General features: G+C 39.7%; 1 protein-coding gene and 1 long non-coding RNA gene across 7 annotated transcripts in view; one reads left to right on the top strand and one right to left on the bottom strand.

Moving 5' to 3' along the window:
* On the top strand, positions 1-27,000 carry LOC116584588. Its single transcript, XR_004283245.1, has 3 exons — positions 1-234; positions 985-987; positions 26,967-27,000. It is a non-coding gene; the product is annotated as an uncharacterized LOC116584588 (long non-coding RNA).
* The window catches only part of SEC24B (SEC24 homolog B, COPII coat complex component), a 92,529-nt gene continuing 85,550 nt past the window's right edge, over positions 20,129-27,107 (bottom strand). For all 6 annotated transcript variants that reach the window (XM_032333123.1, XM_032333124.1, XM_032333125.1 and 3 more), the window contains 4 exons: positions 25,755-25,859; positions 24,986-25,078; positions 21,267-21,370; positions 20,129-21,021 (listed from right to left, as the gene is read on the bottom strand). In XM_032333123.1, coding sequence (XP_032189014.1) covers positions 20,907-21,021; positions 21,267-21,370; positions 24,986-25,078; positions 25,755-25,859 — 417 coding nt within the window. In that variant the 3' untranslated portion in view covers positions 20,129-20,906. The remainder of the gene's footprint in view (positions 21,022-21,266; positions 21,371-24,985; positions 25,079-25,754; positions 25,860-27,107) is intronic.

Below are 27,107 nucleotides of genomic sequence, written 5' to 3'. Positions count from 1 at the left end.
TACTTCAACATAATAAAGGTCATATATGAAAAATCCACAGCTAATACCATCCTCAACAGGAAAAAACAGACCTTTTCCTCTGCAGTCAGGAACATGGCAGGGATGTCCCCTATCACCATGTTATTCAACATAGGAAGTCCTAGTCACAACAATCAGACAGCAAAAAGAAACAAAAGGCATCCAAATAGGCAGTGAAGTAGTAAAATTTTCACTACATGCAGATGACAAGATACTGTAAAATGAAAACCCGGGACGCCTGGGTGGCTCAGTTGGTTAGGCAGCTGCCTTCGGCTCAGGTCATGATCCCGGCGTCCTGGGATCCAGTCCCACATCAGGCTCCTTGCTCAGCAGGGAGCCTGCTTCTCCCTCTGCCTCTGCCTGCCATTCTGTCTGCCTGTCCTCGCTCGCTCTCTCTCGCTCTCTGACAAATAAATAAAATCTTTAACAAAAGAAAAAGAAAAAAAGAAAACCCAAAGACTCTGCCCCAAATCTGCTAGAACTGGTAAACAAATTTGGTAAAGTCACAGGATACAAAATCAACATAAAAAATATATTGCATTTCGGGGCGCCTGGGTGGCTCAGTGGGTTAAGTGGCTCAGTGGGTTAAGCCTTCGGCTCGGGTCGTGATCTCGGGGTCCTGGGATCGAGTCCCGCATCGGGCTCTCTGCTCAGCAGGGAGCCTGCTTCCCTCTCTCTCTCTCTGCCTGCCTCTCTGTCTATTGTGATCTCTCTCTGTCAAATAAATAAAATCTAAAAAAAAAAAATATTGCATTTCTATATACCAATAACGACACAGCAGAAAGAGAAATTAAGGAATCAATCCCATTTACAATGGCACCCCAAACAACAAGATACCTAGGAGTAAACCTAACCAAAGAGGTGAAAGATCCATCTTCTGAAAACTATAAAACATTGATGAAAGAAACTGAAGACAACACAAAGAACTGGAAAAACTTTCCATGCTCATGGATTGGAAGAACAAAGATGGTTAAAATGTCAATACTACCCAAGACAATCTATATCTATATCAAAATACCACTAGTAATTTTCAGAGCTAGAACCAACAATCTAACACTAAAGACTCTACAGAGCCACAAAAGACTCTACATAGCCAAAGCAGCCTTAGAAAAGAAAACAAAGCTGGAGGCATCACAATTCTGGATTTCAAGCTCTGTTACAAAACTATAACCATTGGGGAGCCTGGGTGGCTCAGTGGGTTAAAGCCTCTGCCTTCGGCTCAGGTCATGGTTCCGGGGTCCTGGGATTGAACCCGCATCAGGCTCTCTGCCTGCTGCTCTGCTTACTTGCGATTTCTCTCTGTCAAATAAATAAATAAATAAAATCTTAAAAAAAAAAAAAAAAGCTGTAATCATCAAGACAGTATGGTAATGACACACACAAAAAGACACCTAAATCAATAGAACAGAAAAGAAAACCCAGAAACGAAGCCACAATTTTATGGTCAATTATCTTTGACAAAGCAGGAAAGAATATCCAATGAAAAAAGAGACAGTCTTTTCCACAAATGGTATTGGGAAAACTGGACAGCTATATGTAAAAGAATGAAATCGGACCAGTTTCTTATACCACAAACAAAAACAAATTCAAGATGGACTAAAGATCTGCATGTGAGACCTAAAACCACTAAAATCCCAGAAGATAACACAGATAGTAACTTCTTTGACATCAGTCATAGCAACTTCTTTCTAGATATATCTCCTGAGGCAAGGGAAATAAAAACAAAAATAAACTATTGAGAAGACATCACAATAAAAAAAAAAGTTTCCTTCTGTACAGCGAAGGAAATAATCAACAAAACTAAAATGCAGACTATAAACTAGAGAAGGTATTACATATGACATATCTAATAAAGGGTTAGTATACAAAACAGATAAAGAGCTTTAAATTCAACACCCCCCAAATGAATAACCCAATTAAAAAGTGGCAGAAGACATGAATAGACATTTTTCCAAAGAAGACATCCAGATGGCCAACAGACACATCAAAAGATGTCACACCAGTCCTCATTGGGGAAATGCAAATCAAAACTACAATGAGATACCATCTCAAACCAGTCAGAATGGCTAAAATCAACAACACAAGAAACAACAGGTGTTGGCTAGGAGGTAGAGAAAGGGGAACCCTCTTACACTGTTAGAGGGAATACAAACTGGTACACCTACTGTGGAAAACAATGTGGAGACTCCTCAAAAAGTTAAAAATAGAATTAGCTTCTGACCCACCAATCAACCTACTGGATATTCACCAAAGAATAGGAAAATACTACTTCTAAGGCATACATGCACCCTGATGTTTACAGCAATAGCCAACATATGGAAACAGCCCAAGTGTCCGCTGACTGATGAATAGATAAGGAGGTGGTGTATATACATACAACAGAATATTATTCAGCCATCAAAAAGAATGAAATCTTGCCATTTGGATGGAGCCAGAGAGTACTAGGTTAAGTGAAATAAATCAATTAGAGAAAGACAAATATATGATTTGACTCATATGTGGAATTTAAGAAATAAATGAGAAAAGGGGTAAAAAAGAAAGAAAAGCAAACCAAGAAACAGACTCTTTTAACTCTAGAAAACAAACTGATGGTTATCAGAAGGGAGGTTGCGGGGGGAATGGGTAGAATAAGTGACAAGGTTAAGGAAGGCACTTGTTGTGATGAGAACCGGGTGATGTGTGGAAGTGTTGAATCACTATATTGTACACTGGAAACTAATATTATACTGTATGTTAACTAAAAAAAAATTACATTAAGATATTGTCTTAATGACTGAGCTTTTAGGGCTCTTTTAAAATTTTGAACCCTTGTTTTAACCCTGTGTCCTATTCTGAATTAGGTCATTAATATTCGTATTTGTACTTTAACTTCTAATAAAGCTAGTCCACAGATTTCATCCACTGCTCTCATGCAACCTGCACTTGCAGACTCCATATTCACTTACGTCCTCAAACTACCTTCCATTTGAAGAACCAATTTTTCACAGATGAGCCAACCAATAATGAATTGAATTATCTAGTGTTAGTACTGCTTGCTTGCTGCTGGCAAAGAGGCTAGCCTCAGGGTTGCCTGGGAGGCTCAGTCAGTTAAGTGTGGCCTTCAGCTCAGGTCATGATCCCTGGTCAGGCCCCACTGGGGAGTCTGCTCTCTTTCCCTCTGCCCCTCCCCCTGTTTGTGTTCTCTCCCTCACCCTCTCCCTCTCCCACTCTTGCTCTCGCTCTCGATCACTCTCTCTTTCAAATAAATAAATAGGGGCACTTCGGTGGTTCAGTGGGTCAAGCCCCTGCCTTTGGCTCAGGTCATGATCTCAAGGTCCTGGGATCGAGTCCCACGTCAGGCTCTCTGCTCAGCGGGGAGCCTGCTTCCTCCTCTCTCTCTCTGACTGCCTCTCTGTCTACTTGTGATCTCTCTGTCAAATAAATAAATAAAATCTTTAAAAAAAAAAAAAGAAGAAGAAGAAGAAGAAGCAGCTAGTCTCAGTCAGGGTGGAAGGAAAGTTTATTTTTAAAAAAAAAGCTTTATATTTTTGTGTCACCTGGTCTTAACTGGTAAAATCATCTGAATTGAACAACCTTAAATATATTCTCTGAAGATGTGAGCTGCACTGGATTGTGGGAGGGGCAGGCAGAATGGCGGAGGGGTTCCCTCAGGTATCTTCCTTGGAGGTCCCCTTCTGACTGAATTCTAGAGAAGGATATTCCTTTTCCCTATTCTGACTCCATGCCCTAGGTCTTAATTTTTTTCTTCTTCTAAGATTTATTTCTTTATTTCAGAGAGAGAGAGAGAGACAGACAGACAGACAGACAGCACTCATGGTGGGGAGGGGCACAAGGAGAAAGAGAGAGAGAATCCCAACCAGACTCTCCACTGAGCATGGAGCCCCATGTACAGCTCCATCTCCCAACCTGAGCAGAAATTAAGAGTTAAATGCTCAACTGACTGAGTCACCCAGGTGCCCTAGACCTTCATTTTATTATTATTATTATTTTTTAATTAACATATAATGTATTATTTGCCCCAGGGGTACAGGTCTGTGAATCATCAGTCTTACACAATTCACAGCACCCATCATAGAACGTATCCTCCCCAGCGCCCATCAACCGGCCAGTGCATCCCTTCAGCCCACCTCTCCTCCAGCAACCCTCAGTTTGTTTCCTGAGGTTAAGATAGATCTTCATTTTTAACAATTAAAATCATAAAGGGCTTTGTACGCAAATGAGAATACATATTTTCAAACACTGTGGAAGATTCACAATTTAATGACCTTATATCAGGCTCCAAAGGAATCCTCAAAAAAATTTTTTTTTTTTAGTTTTAGAGCAAGAGTGAGCATATGAGTTGGGGGAGGGGGTAGAGATAGAAGGAGAGAATCTCAAACAGAGTCTGCTCTGAGCATGGAGCCTGACATGGGGCTCGATCTCACAACCCTGAGATCATGAACTGAACTGAAACCAAGAATCAGACACTTAACTGACTGCCACCCAAGTGCCCCTCTCAGAAAAATTTTCAAACCTGGTAACAAAAAGCTATATTAATGGGGCGCCTGAGTGGCTTAGTGGGTTAAGCCTCTGCCTTCGGCTCAGGACATGATCTCAAGGTCCTGGGATCAAGCCCTGCATCAGGCTCTTTGGTCAGCTGGGAGCCTGCTTCCCCCCACCCCTCTCTGCTTACTTGTGATTTCTCTCTCTGTCAAATAAATAAATAAAATCTTTTAGAAAAAGGTATGTTTATGAAATTAGAAATTAAAAGACAAAGCATCACTACCATTGGAATTTAAATAACACACTTACAAATAGTCATGGGTTAAATAGAAAATAAATGGAAATTAGGAACGATTCTAAAACTGAATAGGAATGAAAGCACTTAATGTTAAAACTTCTCTACTCAGGAAATTGCACAGTCTTAGATGCATTTATTAATAAACTGAAAAGTTCGAAAATAAACTAAGCTTACAATACAAGAAGCTTGTAAAACAGCAGCAAAAATAAACCCAACGGAAGAAGTGGAAAGGAACTGATAAAGGTAAAGGCAGAAAGTGAATCAAACTTCCTCCACATTTTATTCTAAAGCAATCTCTCCCCAAAATAGAATGAGTCAATAAAACCCAAATTTGTTTGTTTTTTTTTTTTAAGCCAAGATAGACAACCCTGAAACAAGAATGATCAAGAAAAAGAAAGAAGGAATATATAAACATGAAAGAAAGGATGAAGAAAGCTAACCCCCCCCATGATAAAGGAAAAAAAAAAAAGCTAACCCCCAATAATAATTGCTTATACCAATCAAGTTAAAACTATAAAGACCAAACTTAGCTCAACCTAGAGAATCTGAGTCTATCCAAGGTCATAGATTAGAACAGTGGTTAATGATCTACCTGGAAAAGTGTCCCAGGCCCGGAGGCATAATGGGCCAGTTCAACCAAAACTTCAAGAATAGGTAATACCTATCTTATATACCAAAATCTATACAAACTGTTCCAAAACCTCAAAAACAGATGGCATGATGGCCAACTCATTTAATAAGACAAGCATAACGCTGATCAAAATTAAACGGGTGAATACTATAAAAGTGAACTATAGACCAATCTTCTAAAAGTAAATAAAACAGATCTTAAATAAAATTTTAGCAAATGGAACCCAGTAGCGTAACCAAAGAATGATCAAGTAAGGCTCCATCCAGCCTGCTGAAGTCAATTCCTGAATTTCACATTCTCTGAAAGCAAACAGGTCCCATCTGAACCACGCCCAGGGCCTGATTTATTCATGAGCTGTTCATGGTGTCTACCTTCCCCTCTTCAGTGGCCTACTTCAGGCTGGCTGGACTCCTGTGAGGGTCAGATCACATCATTCCTCTTTTCAAAGCCCTTCAAAGGCTTTGTACTGGCCACACTATCTCCTACTCCTTGCCTAAAGCCTTCACTCTGCTCTACTTTTCTCCCTGACATTTAATCATTACCTGACATATTATATATTTATCTTTTATCACTTCCCTCCAGCTGGAGTGCAAGCTCCATGACGGAAGGGACCTTGTGTGTCTTGTTCACTGCTCTAAAACTATTACCTCACAATGTCCATCACATAGTACGTTCTTAAATATTCAATGAATGAAGGAAGGAATGAATGAAATGATGAAAAATAGAACGGTACTTCAAAGTTCAAAAGAGCAACCACCTTTAAGAATAGCACACACTGGGATGCCTGGGTGGCTCAGTGGGTTAAGCCTCTGCCTTCGGCTCAGGTCATGATCTCAGGGTCCTGGGATTGAGCCCTGCATCAGGCTCTCTGTTCAGCAGGGAGCCTGCTTCCCCCTCTCTCTGCCTGCCTCTCTGCCTACTTGTGATCTCTCTCTCTGTCAAATAATAAAAAAAAAATCTTTAAAAAAAATCTTAAAAAACAAAAAAGAATAGCACAAACTTGGGGCACCTAGGTGGCTCAGTTGGTTAAGGGTCAGACTCTTGGTTTCTGCTCAGGTCATGGTCTCAGGGTTGTGAGATCGAGCCCCTGTTGGGCTTGTGCTGGGCATGGAGCCTGCTTAAGATTCTCTCTCTGCCCCTGCCTCCCTACAACTCTGTTCCCGTGTGAGCATGTGTGCTCTCTTTCTCTCAAGAAATGAATAACAAAACAACAACAACAACAACAACAATAATAATAATAATAAATAACACAAACGCACATACTTCTGGTTATGTGGGCACAGGGGTGTGCCAGATATTGTTCAAGGCTCTAATGATAGAGTGATGAATGAAAACGCTGAGTTTCGGGGTGCCTGGGTGGCTCAGTTGGTTAAGTGTCTGTGTTCAGCTCAGGTCATGATCCCAAGGCCCTGGGATGGAGTTCCACATCAGGCTCCCTGCTCAGCTGAGAGCCTCCATTTCCCTCTGCCTGCTGCTCCCTCTGCTTGTGTCCTGTCCCAATCTCTCTCCCCCTCTCCATAAAATAAATAAATAAAATCTTTTTTTAAAAGAGATTTTACTTATTTATTTGACAGAGAGATAGAAAGCACAAGTAGGCAGAGCGGCAGGCAGAGAGAGAGAGGGAGAAGCAATTTCCCCGCTGAGCAGAGAGCCTGAGGCAGGGCTCGATCCTTGGACCCTGGGATCATGACCTGAGCTGAAGGCAGGCACTCAACTGACTGAGTCACCCAGGTGCCCCTCCATCTGACAAATAAATAAAAATCCTAAAAAGAAAGAAAGAAAGAAAGAAAACGCTGAGTTTCTTGCCCAAACAGGATATAGTAGGAAAGCTAAACAGAGCAGGTTATTTAAATAAAGTGAAATAAATATTGTAATAGGAAAAATACCAGAGCCTAAGAACCCATGTAGCAGGGTTCCACCTAGGCCTGGGATAAGGTTTAAGTGGATGTCTGCACATACTAATAACTGAAAGAGGAATAGGAGCTAGCCAAATGAAGAGGTGAAGATATGTTTCTAGCAGAGGGAGCAGCATGTTCAAAGGCCCAGAGGCATGAGTTTGTAACTACTAATAAAGAGATTATCAGGTAGAAAGTTAAAGCTAGATCTCAAATGAAACTTAGTATGGTTTTGAGGTGTGATGGTATATGATGGATTGGAGTAAGACTGCTTCTATATACCCATAGTGCTGACTGATCTGAAGCCAAGAGAAGTGTGGTTAATACATTGATCATAGGGAGTTATGGTGCTGGTAGCCAGCACTAAGAGTTTTAGCCCTACTCTTGTAAGGGCCTATTCAGCCAGTGCGGCCCCACCCTGGTTGAACTGCCATTTTGTTGTAAAACTTAAATTGACCTTGCCCCCACCAGGGGAACTTACTTAAGAACCAGTCCCAGAAACCAGTCCCAGGTAACAAAGTCCAAGTACAAGGGTGGGTCAGACCAGGTGGAGGTATTCAATCAGGGGGCCATACTGTCTCCTAGCTACTAAGGAGTATGGGCCCCTGCCCTTTGGGAGCCTTTTGGCACCAATCCTAACCAAGGTGTGATAGGCTAAATCAAATGTCTACTAGGGTAAATTGTAATTCAATTGGTCACCTAGCATGACTGTGCAGCTTTCTCTGTGTGTTACAATTTCATTGGCCACCTGTGTGTGGTCAGGCCCAACCACATGGCCTTTGCTCTATAAAAGTTAGACTGGAAAGCAGGGAGGGGTCGTCCTCTCTGTAGGGGCGGCCCGACTGGTCTGTTTGACGGTCAATCTGATTCTTGATGCTTGGCGCAAAATAAAGCTTTGCTTGACCTTCGCTTTGTATCAGTCTCGCTCCTTTAATCACGGACCCATTATTGGGGTACCCAATTTTGGGGGGACCCAACAGTCTCAGTGGGGAAGAAGTTCAGCGAAGGTAGAAACAGATAGATGGGAGGGCAAGTGAAGCTGGTGATGAGGGAAAAAGGTAGGCTCAAAATGAGGGGCTCACTATATTATTGTTGTGCTGCTATTTTGTCAAATCATTGATGGCCATTTACTGAGTGTAGCTGACCCCTCAACACGGGGATCTGGGGCACCAACCCCCCCTCCATCCACACCCCATAGTCAAAAATCCATGTTTAACTTTGACTCCTCCAAAAATTTAACCACTAATGGCCTACTGTTGACCAGAAGCCTTACTGATAACCAGTTAATTAACACATATTTTCCCTGTTCTCTGTATCATATACAGTAATCTTACAGTAAAGTAAGCTAGAGAAAAAAAAAATTTCATTAAGAAAATTATAAGACAGGGGCACCTGGATGGCTCAGTGGGTTAAGCCTCTGCCTTTGGCTCAGGTTGTAGCGTTGAAGTCTTGGGATCGAGCCCTGCATTGGGCTCTCTGCTTGGCAGGGAGCCTGCTTCCCCCTCTCTCTCTGTCTGCCTCTCTGCCTACTTGTGATTGCTCTCTCAAATAAATAAATAAAATCTTTGAAGAAAAAGAAATTATAAGACAAAGTACACTTAAGTACTATACTGCATTTATTGAAAAACAAAAACAAAAACAAAAACATAAACAAACCTGCAACCAGCAGAGAAATTGAATCAGGAATCAAAAATCTCCCAACAAACAAAAGGCTAGGGCCAATTGGCTTCCCAGTGGAATTCTACCAGTTAAAGAAGAGTTAATACTTATTCTTCTCAAACTGTTCCAAAAAACAGAAACGGAAGGAAAACTTCCAAACTCATGTTACAGGGCCAGAATTACCTTGATTCCAAAACCGAACAAAACCCCACCGAAAAGGAGAATTATAGGCCAATATCCTTGATGAACATAAATGCAAAAGTTCTCAAGATACTAGGAAATCGGGGCACCTGGGTGGCTCAGTGGGTAAAGCCTCTGCCTACAGCTCAGGTCATGATCTCAGGGTCCTGGGATCGTGCCCCACGTCGGGCTCTCTGCTCGGCGGGGAGCCTGCTTCCTCCTCTCTCTCTCTCTGCCTACTCCTGATCTCTCTGTCAAATAAATAAATAAAATCTTAAAAAAAAAAAACAAGATTGTTTATACATGGTGTTTAAAAAAAAAAAGATACTAGGAAATCGAATCCAACAGTAAAAATTAAATAATTAAAAAATTATTCACCATGATTAAGTGGGATTTATTCCTGGGCTGTAAGGTTGGTTCAACATCTGCAAATCAATCAATGAGATACACTACATTAAAAAAAGAAAGGATAAGAACAAGACGATCCTCTCCATAGATGAAGAAAAAGCATTTGACAAAATACAGCATCCTTTCTTGATTAAAACCAACAAAGTAGGGATAGAGGGAACATACCTTAACATTATGAAGGCCAAATACGAAAGACCCACAGCTAATATCATCCTCAAAGGGGAAAAACTAAGAGCTTTTCCTCTACATTCAGGATCAAGACAAGGATGTCCATTAACATAGTACTAGAAGTCCTTTCCTCACCAATCAGACAACAAAAAGAAATAAAAGGCATCCAGACTGGCGAGGAAGAAATCAAACCTTCACTATTCACAGACAGCGTGGTATTCTGTAGAAAACCCGAGACTCTACCCAAAAGTTGTTAGAACTGATACAAGAATTCAGCAAAGTTGCAGGATACAAAATCAACATACAGATATCTGTTGTCTTTCTAAATACCAAAAATGAAGAAGCAGAAAGTCAAGGAATCAATCCCATTTACAATTGCACCAATGAATGAAACTAGATCACTTTTTTACACCATACACAAAAATAAATTCAAAATGGATGAAAGACCTAAATGTGATACCATCAAAATCCTAGAGAGAACACAGGCAGCAACTTCTCTGACACTGGCTGTAACAAATTTTTACTAGACACATCTCTGATGGCAAGGGAAACCAAAGCAAAAATGAACTACTGGGACTTCATCAAGATAGAAAACTTCTGCACAGCAAAGGAAACAATAAAAAAAACTAAAAGGCAGCTTATGGAATGGGAGGAGATATTTGCAAGTGACCTATCTGATAAAGGGTTAGTATCCAAAATCTACATAGAACTTATCAAACTCAACATCCAAGAAACAAATAATCCAGTTAAGAAATAGGCAGAAGAAATGAGTGGACATTTTTCCAAGGAAGACATCCAAGTGGCCAACAGACACATGAAATGATGCTCAACATCACTTATAATCAGGGAAATACAAATCAAAACCACAATGAGATACCACCTCACACCAGTTAAAATGACTAAAATTAAAAGTCAGAAAATGACAGATGCTGGTGAGGATGCAGAGAAAGGGGAACCTTCTTACGCTGTTGGCAGGAATGCAAGCTGGTGCAGCCACTCTGGAAAACAGTATGGAGGTTCCTTAAAATTCTGCACTACCAATTGTACTACCCAAAGTTACACATACAGTGATCTGAAGGAACACATACACCCCAATGTTTATAGCAGCAATGTCCACAACGACCAAACTATGGAAAGAGCCCAAATGTCCATCGACAGATGATGGATGGAGAAGATGTGGTATAGATATACAATGGAATATTACTCAGCCATAAAAAAGAATGAAATCTTGTCATTTGCCATGATGTGGATGGAACTAGAGTATATCATGGTAAGTGAAATAAGTCAGTTAAAGAAAGACAAATACCATATGATTTCACTCATATGTGGAATTTAAGAAACAAAACAATGAACATAGGGGAAGTGAAAAAAAAAGAGAGAGAGAAGGAGGCAAACCATAAGAGACTCTTAACTATAGAGAACACACTGAGGGTTTGTAAAGGGGAGGTAGGTGGGGGGATGGGCTAAATGGGTGATGGACATTGAGGAGGACACTTGTGATGAGCACGGGGTGTTGTATATAAGTGATGAATAACTAAATTCTATTCTTGAATATTATACTATATATTAACTAACTAGAATTTAAATAAAAATTTGAAAAAAAGGAACTTAAAGGAAATTAAACTTACTTTTTGGTTTTATAAAAGTAAAAAAAAAAAAGAAAAAGAAAAAAAGGAAGAAAAACAAAAGAAAAAGATCTTCATATAAATGGACCTGCACAGTTCAAACCCACTATTTTTCAAGGGTTAACTCTATCATGTCCAGGTATTACACAAGAAGCTTTACATATTCGTACCATAGAGATCTCACAAGATTCTTAGCATAGAATTATCTCTAGTAGGAATAATAAAGCTCAGAGAAGCTTAGAGACACAGCTACCAGAAAGATTAGAATCCAAATTTTGTTCTGTTTGGCTTTCAAACCCCACTTTTTCCACTCTAATTGGTCTATATAATGTGACAGATCCAGGGCTAGAATTGAGTTCTTTTTCACTGTCAAGTTTGTTTGCACTATACCTCTCAGATCATTTTCCAATTTGTATTCAGCACAGTATAGAATGCTACTTGGCATTCTTTACCTGGTGGGGAGAGAGATACCTTAACTTTTGAAGAGACTGGGTCATCAGTGACCTCACCCTTTTTTAAACAAGTTCCTGCAATATTCCATTAACTTTTAGAGCTGAACATAGAAATATTAAGAGGCACTCTGAAAAATCCTAAAGGTCCCAGATATAGTCCTCCCTGCCCCATTATATAGCAGCAAATTAATTCCTTGTCACCATCAGAACTGGTTCCCTTCTGGCTGTTGGTATAAGAAGCTAAAACAGCCAGATGATTGCCATATGTCCAATTCAGAAGGGGACATTATTGTGTCACTCCCTTCCCCCAGTGGGACCATCTTACCATTGGGAATGAAGACCCCAAAATTCTGTGACTAGGCTAAGAGGTAATGCACTCACTTTGAATCTTGATTCTCAGACCTGTGTGTTCTGGCTATGAAAGAAAAATTTGGTTGCAGACTTAAAGTCTACACTCTATCTTGTGGGACGTTATACCAGACGTCACTGCAACTGAGTCTTTGGGAGAGCATTCCACTTTTCTACCAGGCCAGCTGCTTTCTGAGGTGACAGGTTGTGGGAAGACCAGTGAATTCCCGTTGCTATGTTTCTTTTGCCATGGGATGGGTGATTTGATCAGAGGCAATGTCAAGGAGGTCCCATGGTAATGATGAAGGCATTCCGGAAGCCCACAGATGGTGGTGTAGACAGAAACCCCGAAGGCAGGGCAGGCAAAGCCATACTCAGGATATGTGTCTATTCCATCGATGACAAATGACTCCATGATGGAAAGGTCCAATGTCATCATCCTACTAGTGGGTGGCTGCTTTGTTTCCCAAGAAACGATGAAACTGAGAAATCAAAGTAGGTCTCCCCTGCAAACAGGCTTAGGAATACAGTAGTGAGAGTCTTTATTTGGCCCACGCGTAGCTTCTGTTCTTGAAGATACGGCAACTTTGTACATGGGCCACTGAGCCCATGGGGCGGCTAAGGAAAAGGCTGACATTCACAGTCGGGTCACTTTGCTCACCTGATCGAGGTGGACAATTTTTGCTGCAGATGTCCTTCGGTGTATATTCTTATGGAATACAAGTATCTTCTCACTCTGTCCGTTTTTTTTTTTTTTTTAAGATTTTATTTATTTATTTATCAGAGAGAGAGAGGGGGAGAGAGCAAGCACAGGCAGACAGAGTGGCAGGTAGAGGCAGAGGGAGAAGCAGGCTCCCTGCCGAGCAAGGAGCCCGATGCAGGACTCGATCCCAGGACGCTGGGATCATGACCTGAGCTGAAGGCAGCCGCTTAACCAACTGAGCCACCCAGGCGTCCCTCACTCTGTCCGTTTTATGAAATCTATCTGCATACCTGTTCTCTGAACCTGTTTGTCATCAATTTCCAATCTTGTTCCTTCCAAATCCATTACCATTTAGCCAATAGCTACTGCCTGGGAAGCTGTCCAGACCTACATCTCTTGGCCATCTCAGTGTACACAAATAGCTCGAATTCTGCCCATAAAGGGGATTTCCCTTCACCACTAGACTAATACTATAGTCGCGTTTTTCTTCCTTAGCTAACTGGTCCTAGGGAAATACCTCCCGAGGCCGTAGATGGGGAGCAAGGGACAGCTGCAGTACAGTGGGAGGAGCTGCCCTAAGATCCCAGCCACCCGCTCGCCACTTACCAGGACCAGCTGCGCCTGATACCTTACACCCTTAAAAAAAAAAAAAAATTGTATTTATTTATTATTTGAGAGAGAGAGAGAGAGAGAGAATAAGAGAGAGCACAAGTGGTGGAGAGGGAGAAGCAGCCTCCCCGCTTAGTAGGGAGCCAGACGCAGGACTCGATCCCAGGACCCTGAGATCATGACCCAAGGTGAAGGCAGACGTTTCACAACTGAACCCCCCAGGCGCCCTGACACACCTTTCCATTTAATGTAGACTGCAGCTGGGCACACCCAGTCTTACTGCCCAGTTCACACCGGTCAGCTCAGATCGCAAGGGTACTTGGTATCTTGCGGCAGGCATGCCCAGCAGCAATCTAGGAGCCGTTCTCGAAAAGACAAAAATTTTTTTTACAGAGATACAACTACTCCCAAACCCTGGAGAGGTGAAGTTCGAGCGGCAGAGGGGCTTGCACTGTGGCCCGCCTCGGTGTGGAGCCATCTCCTGCTCTGCCTGCCAGCAGGTTACTTGGTAAATGCGTGAGAGCAGCACACTCAAGTGTAGGATATGCAGCTTCCAAGAGCCCCCAGAACCCACAAGTGTTGTACATAGCGTTGTGGAAGGTGACCCCAGGAGCAGCATTGGCTTTTGTTTTGGGGGGAACCTGGCAACAAGCTCCAGTCCGCTGAACCTCTGGAAACTTCAGAGGTGGTGCACTCCAGAATTTTCATGGGACTCGCATCCACCTTCTGGCACTGTGCCCATTCTCTCTGGCTGACTTCCCTTCGATTTCTACCTAGCGTTGTTTAGTATGTTTCTTCTTTACCCCAGAGACTGTTTACTTTTTCTTTCTTGCTTTTTTTTTTTTTTTTTTAAAGATTTTATTTATTTGACAGAGAGAGAGAGACAGGGAGAGAGGGAACACAATCAGGGGCAGAGTGAGAGGGAGAAGCAGGCTTCCATCAAACAGGGAGCCGGATGCGGGGCTTGATCCCAGCACCCTGGGATCATGACCTGAGCCGAAGGCAATGCTTAACCGACTGAGCCACCTAGGCGCCTGGTTTTTAATTTTGCTTCCAGGTTCTCAACTCATTTTATCTCGAAGTTGCAATCATTTAACATTGATTCAATATCTACTGAATACCGATGATGTGCCAGGCAGGGTACATCGAAGCCATTTGGGCGCCGAGACAACACAGCTGCCTTCATTTAAGGGGGAATGTTAAGTACAACACAGTGGGCTATGACAGAGATAGCAGACGGAGGGCTGGAAACACACAGGAGGGGGATTGAAAGTAGATGGGGGAGTGGTCAGGAAAGCCTGCCAGGAGGTGGTGATCTTTAGGCTTTCTGAAAGCTGAGTGGGTCTCTGGAGGTAAAGCCAGGTCAGGGTCAGAGGGTTCTCCAGCTAAGGGGAGCAGCACATGCAAAGCCTGGAGGGGAAACAAGGGCAGCTCCTCTAAAGTGCCGTCAGTCTCCTTCTCCTTTCAGAGTTCTCCTTCTGGTTCCCACCCGTTCCCCAGTCCAGGTTTATTCCCATTCCTTCCCTGAGGAAGACCCAAAAGTTTGCCTTAAGTTATACAAAGACAATATAGCTTCATTACCTTTTGGGGAGAAACATGCTTTCAGACCCCTTATTTCTTGGGGACACAAAACTCTGGATCCTAGTTACTAAGGAATTTTGCTTTAAGCTTGGACTCTTCTTGCTGAAACAAATTATTCCTTCATTTCTGCCCATTATTCTTGACTCAGCAAATAATTATCAGTTTCTGATCATTACTAGGAGATAGTCTAGGGGTACAGTATCTTGCATTCTAGTAAAACTATCCACTTTTCGATAGTTAATAGGTATTTCCTATTGTTCATAGGCGAGTCATAAGACGTAGGTCCTGAAGGAGCAAGATTTGAAAGGAACTGGAATACAGATAAAAAATTCTATAAAAAATGGAACTGGTTTTCCAAACTAGTAGTGTTCCATGGCTTTCTCTAGTGTCATTGTGAAATGATTTCACGGTAAGAAAGGCTGATCAGTTTTCTGGTCATTTAATTAAATGTGTTCCTGTTATGTAGCCTGTCCTGGGATAAAGGCTCATAAATATGTGAGGTGGGATAAATACTAAAAAACCCAAGATAATATTGTGCCTTAAAGTAACTTTCTGTGTAATAAAGAACTGAGAGGAACATATGGGGTTTGCATATTATTTATTTCTAAAGAAAAGATAAGCTTGAGCACGTGATTTAATATAAAGCCACAGGCTATTAACTTTAAAAGAAACTATTATATTGCACTTACTCTCCTTCTATTTATAAATTACTTAAATTAGCACCTATATACCAGTGATATCGTCAATGAAGTGTTGCAAGCTATGGAGAGGTGTAGGTTATACGTATTTCTGTCTTAGCAATGAGAGAGTAAATGTTTTAGGACTCGTGCACTAAAAACATACTTAAAAATGTAGTTACAGAAAACTAGAACATTACAATGTAAAAATTAGCATAAAGACATCACTGCACACTAATCGAATTTATTAACAACCTACACGGCTACCAAGCTAAAATAAAGGTATCTGAAAAGCAAAAGTAGCAAAAACCATGAGCAGCTCCCAACAGTTACGATGCACTCATAAGGAAATGCCTGAGTCCTGGCTGGAGGGTAGCATCTGTCTGTTGTCTGAGAGGCTCTCTGTGGCACAGTAATTACACTTTTGGGAGTTTTTGTAAAATTATGAACCTTGCATGGGAACCAAGTTTTTTAGGAGAACAGACATAGAGTCTCAAGTAATTTTTTTTTTTTTTAAAGATTTTATTTATTTATTTGTCAGAGAGAGGGCGAGAGCGAGCACAGGCAGACAGAGTGGAAGGCAGAGTCAGAGGGAGAGGGAGAAGCAGGCTCCCTGCCGAGCGAGCACAGGCAGACAGAGTGGAAGGCAGAGTCAGAGGGAGAGGGAGAAGCAGGCTCCCTGCCGAGCAAGGAGCCCGATGTGGGACTCGATCCCAGGACACTGAGATCATGACCTGAGCCGAAGGCAGCTGCTTAACCAACTGAGCCACCCAGGCGTCCCGAGTCTCAAGTAATTTTAATACTGGTTTATGCTTATGATTGTTTATTCACAAATGAGTGAAAAAAATTTTAGCAACCTTTATCAATTCACTTAGTGGTTCCTAGTAAGGAATGCTTTTTGGCCTCCAGATGGACATGAATATCTACATAACTATGCATTGTTTACTGCTGAAAACTAAAGAACATGGCTTTCACCTTTGGGTTAGCTCCAGACCTATCAGAAGGGAATGCATTCATTGCCTGTGTCCCCAGGTCACACAACCTTCCTTGCATAAGCTGTGTATGCGTACCCTTCCTGCCCACAGGTTACGCCAAGGGCCATGTCTTAGAGATATTCTAAGGCAGAAGTGAAGAGGAGACCCAATTTTCTGGTTGATACAGATTTTATCTCTGGATTCAGAGCTAAAAAATGAATGACTCATAAAATATCTACCTACCACTTTTATTTTTCAGGACAACTCAGTCTCTTATAGCAAAGCTTAAGTGTTTTTTTCTTCTCCCTTCAACTCTTCTTTCACTTCTCAGTGATTGCACTCAGACAGTGTCTGCAGTGTTGTTTTCAGTTTTTTTTTTTTACTTTGAAAGTATTTTTAATGTCTTAAAAAGTTACTTTGAATAGAGAACTCATGGCTTAGTATTACATGTCGTTAATTAATACATGCATGTCATAGCCTCACGAGTTGACCACAACGGATTCCTATCCACAAACAGCTTTCAAAGAGTTTTTTGCACACACATATACATTAATGTATAAACATAGAATCCTTCTTCCACTGATTTGTGGACTACACTTAATTTGTTTTATAGAAGTACCCTATAAAACTAGCATGAAAACATGCTAGTAACATCCTTACATGTAAATATGAATGTAAACATCTCTATAAATTGAACTGTATGTTCCTATTTAACAATGGTTTTAATAGTAGATTAGGAAATTTTTCATACCACCTGGGATACTCTTTTAAAATACAACTCTTGGGCGCCTGGGTGGCTCATTTGTTAAGCATCTGCTTTTGGCTCGGGTCATGATCCTAGGGTCCTGAGATCAAGCCCCATACCAGGCTCCCTGCTCAGCAGGGAGCCTGCTTCTCCCTCTCCAACTCCCATTTTGTGTTCTTTTTCTTGCTCTGTTATAAATAAAGTACATCTCTTTGGTCAACCTCCTATCCAGGTGGTGAATATGATTTGAGGAAGAATTGCTGTGTATCAAAAAAGCTCTCCCAGGAACTTCACTTTCCATTCCCACTACAAACACTAAGAACCTCTGACTTTAAAGACAGCTTCAATCAACTGAAAAGGGGCTCAGAACTCCTGGAAAGCACACCTGTTTTCTTCACAAATAAGTGGCCAGAGACCAGAACTAATTTCCCATCTCCTATGACAATTAACCCATCATGTCTATATTCCTGTTGATGTCAGTCTCTACACATTCTAATAAACCTGGCTGTGTTTTGAGGACACAATTTCCTTATAAACCTTTCAAGAGGTGTCTGTTTTTGTTTTTTTAAAGATTTTATTTATTTGACAGAGAGAGATCACAAGTAGGCAGAGAGGCAGACAGAGAGAGAGGGGGAAGCAGGCTCCCCTCTGAGCAGAGAGCCTGATGCGGGGCTCGATCCTAGGACTGTAAGATCATGACCTGAGCCGAAGGCAGAGGCTTAACCCACTGAGCCACCCAGGAGCTCCAAGGTGTCTTTTTAAATCTCAAACCCTTGGTAGGCACCCCTCAGCTCCTCAATTGCTGACATCCAGATTATCCTTTCTCTTTGCCCACCCCAGGTCCTCTGAGCTCATGCCATCATGCCAGAAAATCTCCTACTCCTTTATTTATAGTCCCCACATCTCTGTAACTATTTCTTGTCACTTATTTTAATAGTCAAATGAATGGTCCATTGAAAACTCTGGATTCTAAGTTCTGACCTCCTTTCCCCCTTGATCTTTTACACCACCTCAATAACCCACTCCCACAGACAGATCCTACATTTCTGTCATTACCAAATTCTAAACTTCGCTCAAATCTCAATTTCAAGCATCCCATATACTGACACCACTTCTTGTCTTTCCAACTCATTCTCTCTGGTGTACATATTTTAACAGCCCTTGACCTCAACAGGACCTAAAACTACTAAGCCCACTTTCCTTTCTCTATCCGTCTCCCATTTTGCATGCGCCTCCAAAATGAGTCCCTCTTTTGTCCTTTTCATGTGTCTTCAATTCCCTTGTACCAACCATGCTGAAATCCAACCGTCTACCACGTAGCTGAATGTGGCTAGAGGAAAGAGACACAGCTAAGCTAGATGGTTTCAAGCTCATGACTCATATGCCAAGATGGTTCCTCAGTGCTGCCTGACAATCCTACTACAGGCCACTAATCAATTCAATTTCTCACTCTCCTGGGTAACTATTTCTTGAAACTTCTCCTACTTTTCCCCTTCCCCAGAGAAAACAAGGGCAATCTGAAGATAATTTCTATATCCGCCTGTCACTTGGATGGCTCTCCTTCCAGATATCCAGGTGGGTTTACATCTCTGCTCAGCTGTCACCTTTTCAGAAGGGCCTTCCCTAGTTACTATAAAAAATGGCTTCTTGATTTATCCAGTTTTATTTTTCTTTGTAGCATTCATGACGCCTGACATATACTGTCTTTTCTGTAGTCCTCCACACCATTACTCTAAACTGAAAGCTCTATGAAAGTGGGGATTTTGTGTTTTGTGCCTAGAACAAAGTCTGACAAGTATTAAGTGCCTATAAATATTTATTGAATGAAAAACAAAATATCCAGACAAAAGATTTTTGTTTTTCTTAAAATAGAAACATGACACTTTTTGTTATAAAATTACAGTATTTAGCTGTCCTTAAGAGTGTTGTAGTTTTCCCTAATGTTCAGTAAGATTCACTCTTCCTGGAGGCAGCATGGTACAGAGACAAATACAGTCCTGGGGTGAGGGCAGGAGGGGAGTAGGCGGTGGGTGGGGAGAACATTTGGCTTTTACTATTAGCTCTGTCACTAATTAGTAATGTCATTTAGGGTGAGTCATTTAACCTCTCATTTCCATCAGGGAATGTGAGAGAGTACTTTTATTTTTATCTAAAGAAAATACCACCAAACACAAAACCAGTAAAAACCACTCACTACACACACCAAAAATTTTGTTCCTTTCAAAGTGAATTGATGGGACTTTCATAGTTATAAAACAGAATTCCATTCCACAATCTAATAGATCATTAATAGTTTTTATACTAAATATGCTGTTAGCAAATGAGAGACTTTTCTCATTAGAATAAAATCACTCTCAAAATTCAAGATGATAATCATAACAGTCAATTAAATAGAAGAGTCACATATGTCATGAAAATTTTCTTGCTATGAATGTACAGAAAAAAATGCCCAATTTAACTGAGAAAGGCAAATTAAGATTATACCTAGTCAATACTCGTATGTATTTTAAAAGTGACATTGGTTTTTTAAGAATACAAACAGAATGAGTACTTGGTAATGTCCAGAAACTAATAAAAACGAATGGATTCAAATACTACTAAATTCAAGTAGTAAACTCAATATATCCTATATGCAGAAGTAACACCAACCCTCCCCACAACAAAAAAACACCAAATATTGTCAAGCAAAATATTTTTAATTAGTAGGCTGATCATAAATAAATCCACATAAAAGATTTAACAGAATTACAAAGAGTTTTGTATTTCTTTCGTGGACTCAATTCATAACACGCATTAGTCAACCTCATTCTTGAACTGTGACAAAAGGAGTTGTCATCCAACAATGCAGTTCAGTTTAAGCAATTTGTATTTTGTAGTTACATTTTTACATTTTCTTTACAAATGTAACATTTATGTACATTATATATATATTTTTCTATAGTTCATGTACTGAAATGCTACTTTTTTTTTACAGGGAAAATATTGAATTCATGAATACAAATCATTCCTTGTTAAAAAGTAATTCATATAAACAAGTAACACGGTACCACTGCCTTTTGGCATCTCTTGTCAGACAGAGTTCAAGTCCGGAAGAGTTTCTATCAATTATCAGAAAAAGGAATTGATCTAATTTGACATTATGACGTTATCATTCCACAGAGCTACCTAAATGTGCCGGCTTGCACTGCCGCACTACTGGAAATGTGCAGAAACCAATTCAAAGTGGACTCGGTGAAACAGCATCATAAATACCATTAATTCAGGCTGAAGAAAACCTGTCAAGTTCTTTCTTCCCCTTCACCTTTTGCCAAAGCCTCAGGGTGCTACACTCTACGCACTCTGTCTTGTAACAGCAAATGCCTTCGTTTCAAATATCCTAGATGTGCTTTCCTGACAGATTATGCTTTACCTAGGCTATGGGTCTTTTTCTTCATATTCAAATTTTATTCCACTTCACTTACAAATCTGCTGCTGAATGTGAAGCAAAAATTCATAGTAAGAGAATGCGGCTTCTGTTCGGTCTTCAATCAAATGTTGAAAAAATTCTGTTTTGGCAGGACTCTCATCTCTGAAATGAAAAAAAAAAGGGGGGTATTTGTCTAAAAATGCACATCATTACAGAGTATATATTTAAAAAATTACTAACACGTGGGGGCTTTAGGAAAATGGAACATGGCTATTAACCAATTAACAGCATTCTCCTATTAGTATATGTTTTCATAATATTATTTAAGGTTTGCTTTGAAGACATGCAGTTTCACACAGACTGCACAGGATAAGACAATTTCATAATTAAGTTACAGAAGTACTTACTTTACCACGTGAAGAATTGGGCTTAATGGTCTGTTGTCTCTAAGCCAAGTTATAAAGGATCTTGCTCTTTCTGATGAAAGTGTATCTAGCTCTGGAAGATGAGTCTGGTAAAAGTAATACAATTAGGAAATTACTTCCTTTCTTATGGACTGTAGCAATATTAGAACTAAATCATGATTCATTCCTGTTACCACCAACCAACTGCCAGCACTCTATTCCTAGACCTAAAGCAGCAACCAAAAGGGGGAAATTCAAATTGTTCACAAATCTGTTTATATTTTTCTGGATAAGTTAATAAAATATGTTTCATTCATTCATTTTTAGAGAGAGAGTGTGTGTGTGCACATGCGCAAGCAGGAGGAAGGGGAGCAAGGAGAGATAAAGGGAGAAGAACAGAGAAAATCTTAAGTAGGTTCCACACCCAGTGTGGAGCCCAAGGCAGGGTTCAATCTCACAACTCTGAGATCATGACCTGAGGTGAGAGCAAGAGTCAGATGATTAACTGACTGAGCCACCTACAACAGATGTTTAATGATAAGTATGTCACTGATATTTTGCCTGCATATTATATTTTTTCTAACTAAGTCAATAAAACATACACAATGATTAGTATGTCAATGGTATTGTACTGTACTTTTAGTTTCATCTAAAGGAAACATGCAAATGAAGGGGGTTATCACTAACTTCTAAATTTACCCAACAGTTATAGACTCCATCCTCTTCTAAAAACAGTTATTCTCAGAGAATTGTGTGTTTCCGTTAGTCCCTAAAATTTAAGGGCAAGGGACACACAGATGGCCAACAAGATGCATGAAAATATGTTAGTCATCACTAATCATCAGGGAAATGCAAATCAAACTACAATGAGATATACACCCCCCCGCCATGAGATGTCACCTCACATCTGTCAGAATGGCTGAAATCAACAACACAAGAAACAACAGGTGTTGGTGAGGGTAGGAGATGGGAATTCTCTCATACTTGTTGGTGGGAATGCAAACTAGACAGCCACTGTGGAAAACAGTATGGAGGCTCTTCAAAAACTTAAAAATAGAACCACATTACAACACAGCAACTGCACTACTAGGTTCTGACCCAAAGGATACAAAAACACTAATTCAAAGGGCTACAAGAATCCCTATTTATAGCAGCAGCATCAACCACAGCCAAGATAGGGAAGTAGCCCAAGTGTCCACTGACTGATGAATGGTTAAAGAAGAAATGATATATATGTTTCTCTCACTTATAAATATATATAATATATATATACACCCCCACTGGAATATTACTCAGCCATAAAAAAGAATGAAATCTTGTCATTTCCAACAACATGGATGAAAGTACATGCTAGAAAGTACAATGCTAAGCAAAATAATCAGAGAAAGACAAATACCAAATGATTTCACTCTGCAATGGAATTTGAGAAACAAAACAAACAAGAAAAGCGGGAAAAGAGAGGAGGAGAGAGAGAGAGGGAGAGAGAGAGAGAAACTAAGAAATAGACTTTTGACCACAGAGACTCTAGACTATGGAGAACAAACTGATGGTTACCAGCGGGTAGGGTAGGGGGGTGAAATAAGGGATGGGGGTTAAGGAGCGCACTTGTGATGCGCACCTGGTGGTGTACGGATGTGCTGAACTGCACTGCACACCTGCAACTAATATAACACTGTGTATTAACTAAATGGAATCAAAATAAAAACTTAAGAAAAAATGTAAGGGTAAGGAATTTTAAAGAACGGTGTGGATGTGTAAATACATTTAAAAACTACATGCAAGATTCTTTTTAAAGACTTAAGAGTTTATTCTTTTTTTTTTTTTTTAAGATTTTATTTATTTATTTGACAGAGAGAGATTACAAGTAGGCAGAGAGAGAGAGGAGGAAGCAGGCTCCCTGCTGAGCAGAGAGCCCGATGCGGGACTCGATCCCAGGACCCTGAGATCATGACCTGAGCCGAAGGCAGCGGCTTAACCCACTGAGCCACCCAGGCGCCCTTAAGAGTTTATTCTTATGTATTTTATAAATTGAATAAATACATATTACAAAATAGAAATAAATATTTTTGTATATGAATTTATATGATGGGAGGAAACATTTATATGTTTCCAAAGCCAAATTAATAAACTAAATCACTCAAAAAACAGCATGTAAAACAAAAAAATTTAAATAGAAAAGCTTTACTTACTGTTATTTTGTCTTCTTAATTATGAGTGAGCCTGAACATTGTTTCATATGGCTACTACTATATTTCCCCCCTGTAAATTGTCTATTCAAATCCTTTGCCCATTTTTCTTTTCCTTTTTTTCTGAGGGGACCAGGGTGTCTTTTTCTGAAAGATTTGTAAGACAACTTTTTATACTAGAAAAATTAGCTCATTCTCAGTCCTGAGCTACAGGTAACTTTCTGATTTTGTTGTCTGTCTTTTGGCTTTATTTATTTTACCACATAGAAATACTTTAGTTTTTAATGCTATCAGATTTATTAATCTTTTTCATCACTGACTTACAAAGGCCTTATCCATTTTAATACAATAAAGATTATTTTTCTAGTATTTTTTCTTTAAATATATTCATTAGCACATTCCATTTTTCATGAGTTAGATCCATTTCTGACCTCTGTTTTGTTCTGCTGATATGTTTATAAAGCTAGTATCACAGTGCTTAAATAACTACAGCACTAAAATAAAGTTTACTATTTTATTTAGAACTTCTTTTTCATATGCTTTTCCCATTTGCTGAGTTTTTTCCCTCTTTTCAAACTTATTAACTTCATTTGCTGAGTCTTAGAAGTGAACTCTGGAATTACTGTGTCAAATATAAAAAAAAAAAACAGAAATAGACAACAGCAATTGTTTGCTATTTGCAAACAACTGTGATTTGAAATAGCAATATCACAATCAGAATGTGATAAAAATTACATTGATTTTAAATTAACTTCCGGAGGAAGGACATATCTACAATATCCAACGGTAAAGTAGGCCTTTCCTATTAATTACAGAGAACTATTTTAGGATCATATTTCTTTGGTATTGGTTAATAAACATACAATAAATGTCCACTGAAAAAATTACATTTATTATCAATAAAATAACTTAAATCAGAAGTTAAAGTTGTTGGAAAACATTTTGGCAGTTTCTCAAAAAGTTAAACACAGTTTACCATGTGGCCCAGCAATTCTACTCCTAGGTATATACCCAAGAGAACCGAAACCGTGTGTTCACACAAACACTTGCACATAAACTGTTCATACTAATACTACTCACAAAGCACCAAAATGAAAAACACCCAATATTCATGAATGAATGACTGGATTTAAAAATGTAGCCTAACTATTTAATTACTACTTAGTCATAAAAAAGAATGAAGTACTCATACATGCTACAATATGAACTTTAAAAACATCATGAGAAGTGAAACAAACAAACACACACAAAAGGCCATATATTATGGAATTCCATAATTCCATAACATGAAATGGCAATGCCAGAGAGACAGAAGGTAATTAGTGGTTGCCAGAGGAAAGGAGGAGGGGAATTTGGAATACAGGTTTTTTTGGGTGTGTGTGTGACAGAAATGGTCTGAAATTAAAATACTGGTGATTATTGTACCACAGTTGTATACTTTATGACAACTGAAATGGTGAAGTGTGTGAATTTTAGCTCACTAAAAATTTTAAACAAACAAGCATACAAAAACTTAAAACTGTAAAAGGCACTGACCATTTTCTGTGGTATTGATGCAAAATTAGGATACCCGAGTACATCCTCTATGAAGTGATTGTCACAGCTTTTTCCAATCCAAATGTAAAAAACCTAAAATGAAAAAAAAAACAAAATATTAAAACTCCCTAATCTGAAATTTTAGAGTGCTTCACATCTTCTTAGCTTAAATTTCAAGAATTCCCATAAACTATATTTTACCATCTTCTATCTTTTTTCCCTTTAGAAGGTAGTATTTTAGCCAAGATAACCAAGTATTTTAGCCAAGACTCACTATTTTCCCTATCCACTTTTTCAGTTATTGTCTATTTTAACTAATGGGCTCTCCCACATCCACCCTTTTCCTGCTCAAAAGGTATCAGTTATGAAGTCATCTTGACCATTCTGATACCCTTCACCACCATCCTGCCCAGTGACTTCTCCTAAACTCCTAATTATTACTGGCATTTCAGGCAAAGGACAGAAGTTGAAACTGATAGACTACTGAGGTCCCTTTGAATTTTGGGATTCTAAATGGTAAAATCCTTAAAGACAGAACTTATTTCTTTACTATTCTATCAAGTATACATTATCCATACAATAAATAATCCATGATAATAAAACGATATCCAACTAGAAAAGTCTAAAATAAATTGACCTCTTGTGCCAGGGACTAATTTATTGCCTCTCTATTCCCTATTTCACCTTTCACTGCCTGATTTATGATCATACGTGTTTCTCCTTTTGCCCGCTGGAACAGTGTTAAACTTTATCAGTAGAGGGTGCTTACAGAGCCACAGTCCATAAGGAAAGCACCTTCTCTTGTCAGTTTCTCTGCAGACAATTTTTGAAGAGGTGGCTGAGGTACAACCTTGTCATTAACATGTATTGCACCCTGGGGGGAAAAAAAAAGATGGAGTGAGCTTATACAACTATCAGCACAGTGTGGAACATAAGGGCTACTAGTTCTTTATAAAATACTGAAAAACGACACTAGAGAATTTTGTAAGATGCAAAAAGTTACTGATAATACACTACCACCTTGACTATAGAATCAAGACACTCAAATGTACTCAAGTTACAAAGATAAAAACACGATGGGGCGCCTGTGTGGCTCAGTTGGTCTAAGTGTCTGACTCTCGGTTTTGGCTCAAGTGGTGATCTCAGGTCAAGAGATCAGGCCCTGTGTTGGGATCTGCATGAGGCTTGTGCTACGCAAGGAAGTCTGTTTGAGATCTCTCCCTCTCCCTCTGCCTCGCCCTGCTTGTGCATGCTCTCTTTCTAAAATAAATAAATAAAATCTTTAAAAAACAAAGATAAAAACATGAATATGTAAAATGATCTGTCCACTTTCTTCCTTTCTGAGATCGGATACGTTAAAAGTACGATTATTAAATCTTCTGGAAAGCAAGCTACTCTTTTACATTTCTCAAGGAGCAAAATACAGAAGATTCCAAAGAGTAGTTTTACTCTAGGAAGAAAAGACACTACACATTTGCATATTAAAAATAACTGTTGGATATCAGATCTGGTTTATAATATAATCAAAACTGCACTTGTATCAGAGAGAACATACCTCAACATAATGAAGGCCATATATGAAAAACCCGCAGCTAACATCATATTTAATGGCGAAAAACTGAGAACCTTCCCCTTAAGATCAGGAACAAGACAAGGATGCCCACTCTCACCACTTGTACTAGAAGTCCTATGCACAGCAATCAGATAGCAACCACAAAAATAAAAGGCAACCAAATCAGTAAGGAAGAAGTAAAACTTTCACTACTTGTAGATGACAAGACAGAAAACCCTGAAGGGATGCCTGGATGGCTCAGTGGTTAAGCTTCTGCCTTCAGCTCAGGTCCTGATCCCAGGGTCCTGGGATAAAGCCCGCATTGGGCTCTCTGCTCACCCCCACCCCCCACCCACCTCTCTGCCTACTTGTGATCTCTCTCTCTGTGTGTCAAATGAATAAATAAAATCTTAAAAGAAAGAAAGAAAGAAAACCCTGAAGACACCACCAAAAAATTCTAGAACTGATAAATGAATCTGGTAAGGTTCCAGGACAAAAAATCAATATACAGAAAACTGTTGTGTTTCTATACACTAATAATTAAGTAGCAGAAAGAGAAATTAAGAAAAC

This window comes from Mustela erminea, chromosome 2 (assembly GCF_009829155.1).
Source record: "Mustela erminea isolate mMusErm1 chromosome 2, mMusErm1.Pri, whole genome shotgun sequence".
NCBI lineage: Eukaryota > Metazoa > Chordata > Mammalia > Carnivora > Mustelidae > Mustela > Mustela erminea.
The sequence above is the reverse complement of the archived record's forward strand: the minus strand, read 5'-3'. Positions and strand labels throughout refer to the sequence as shown.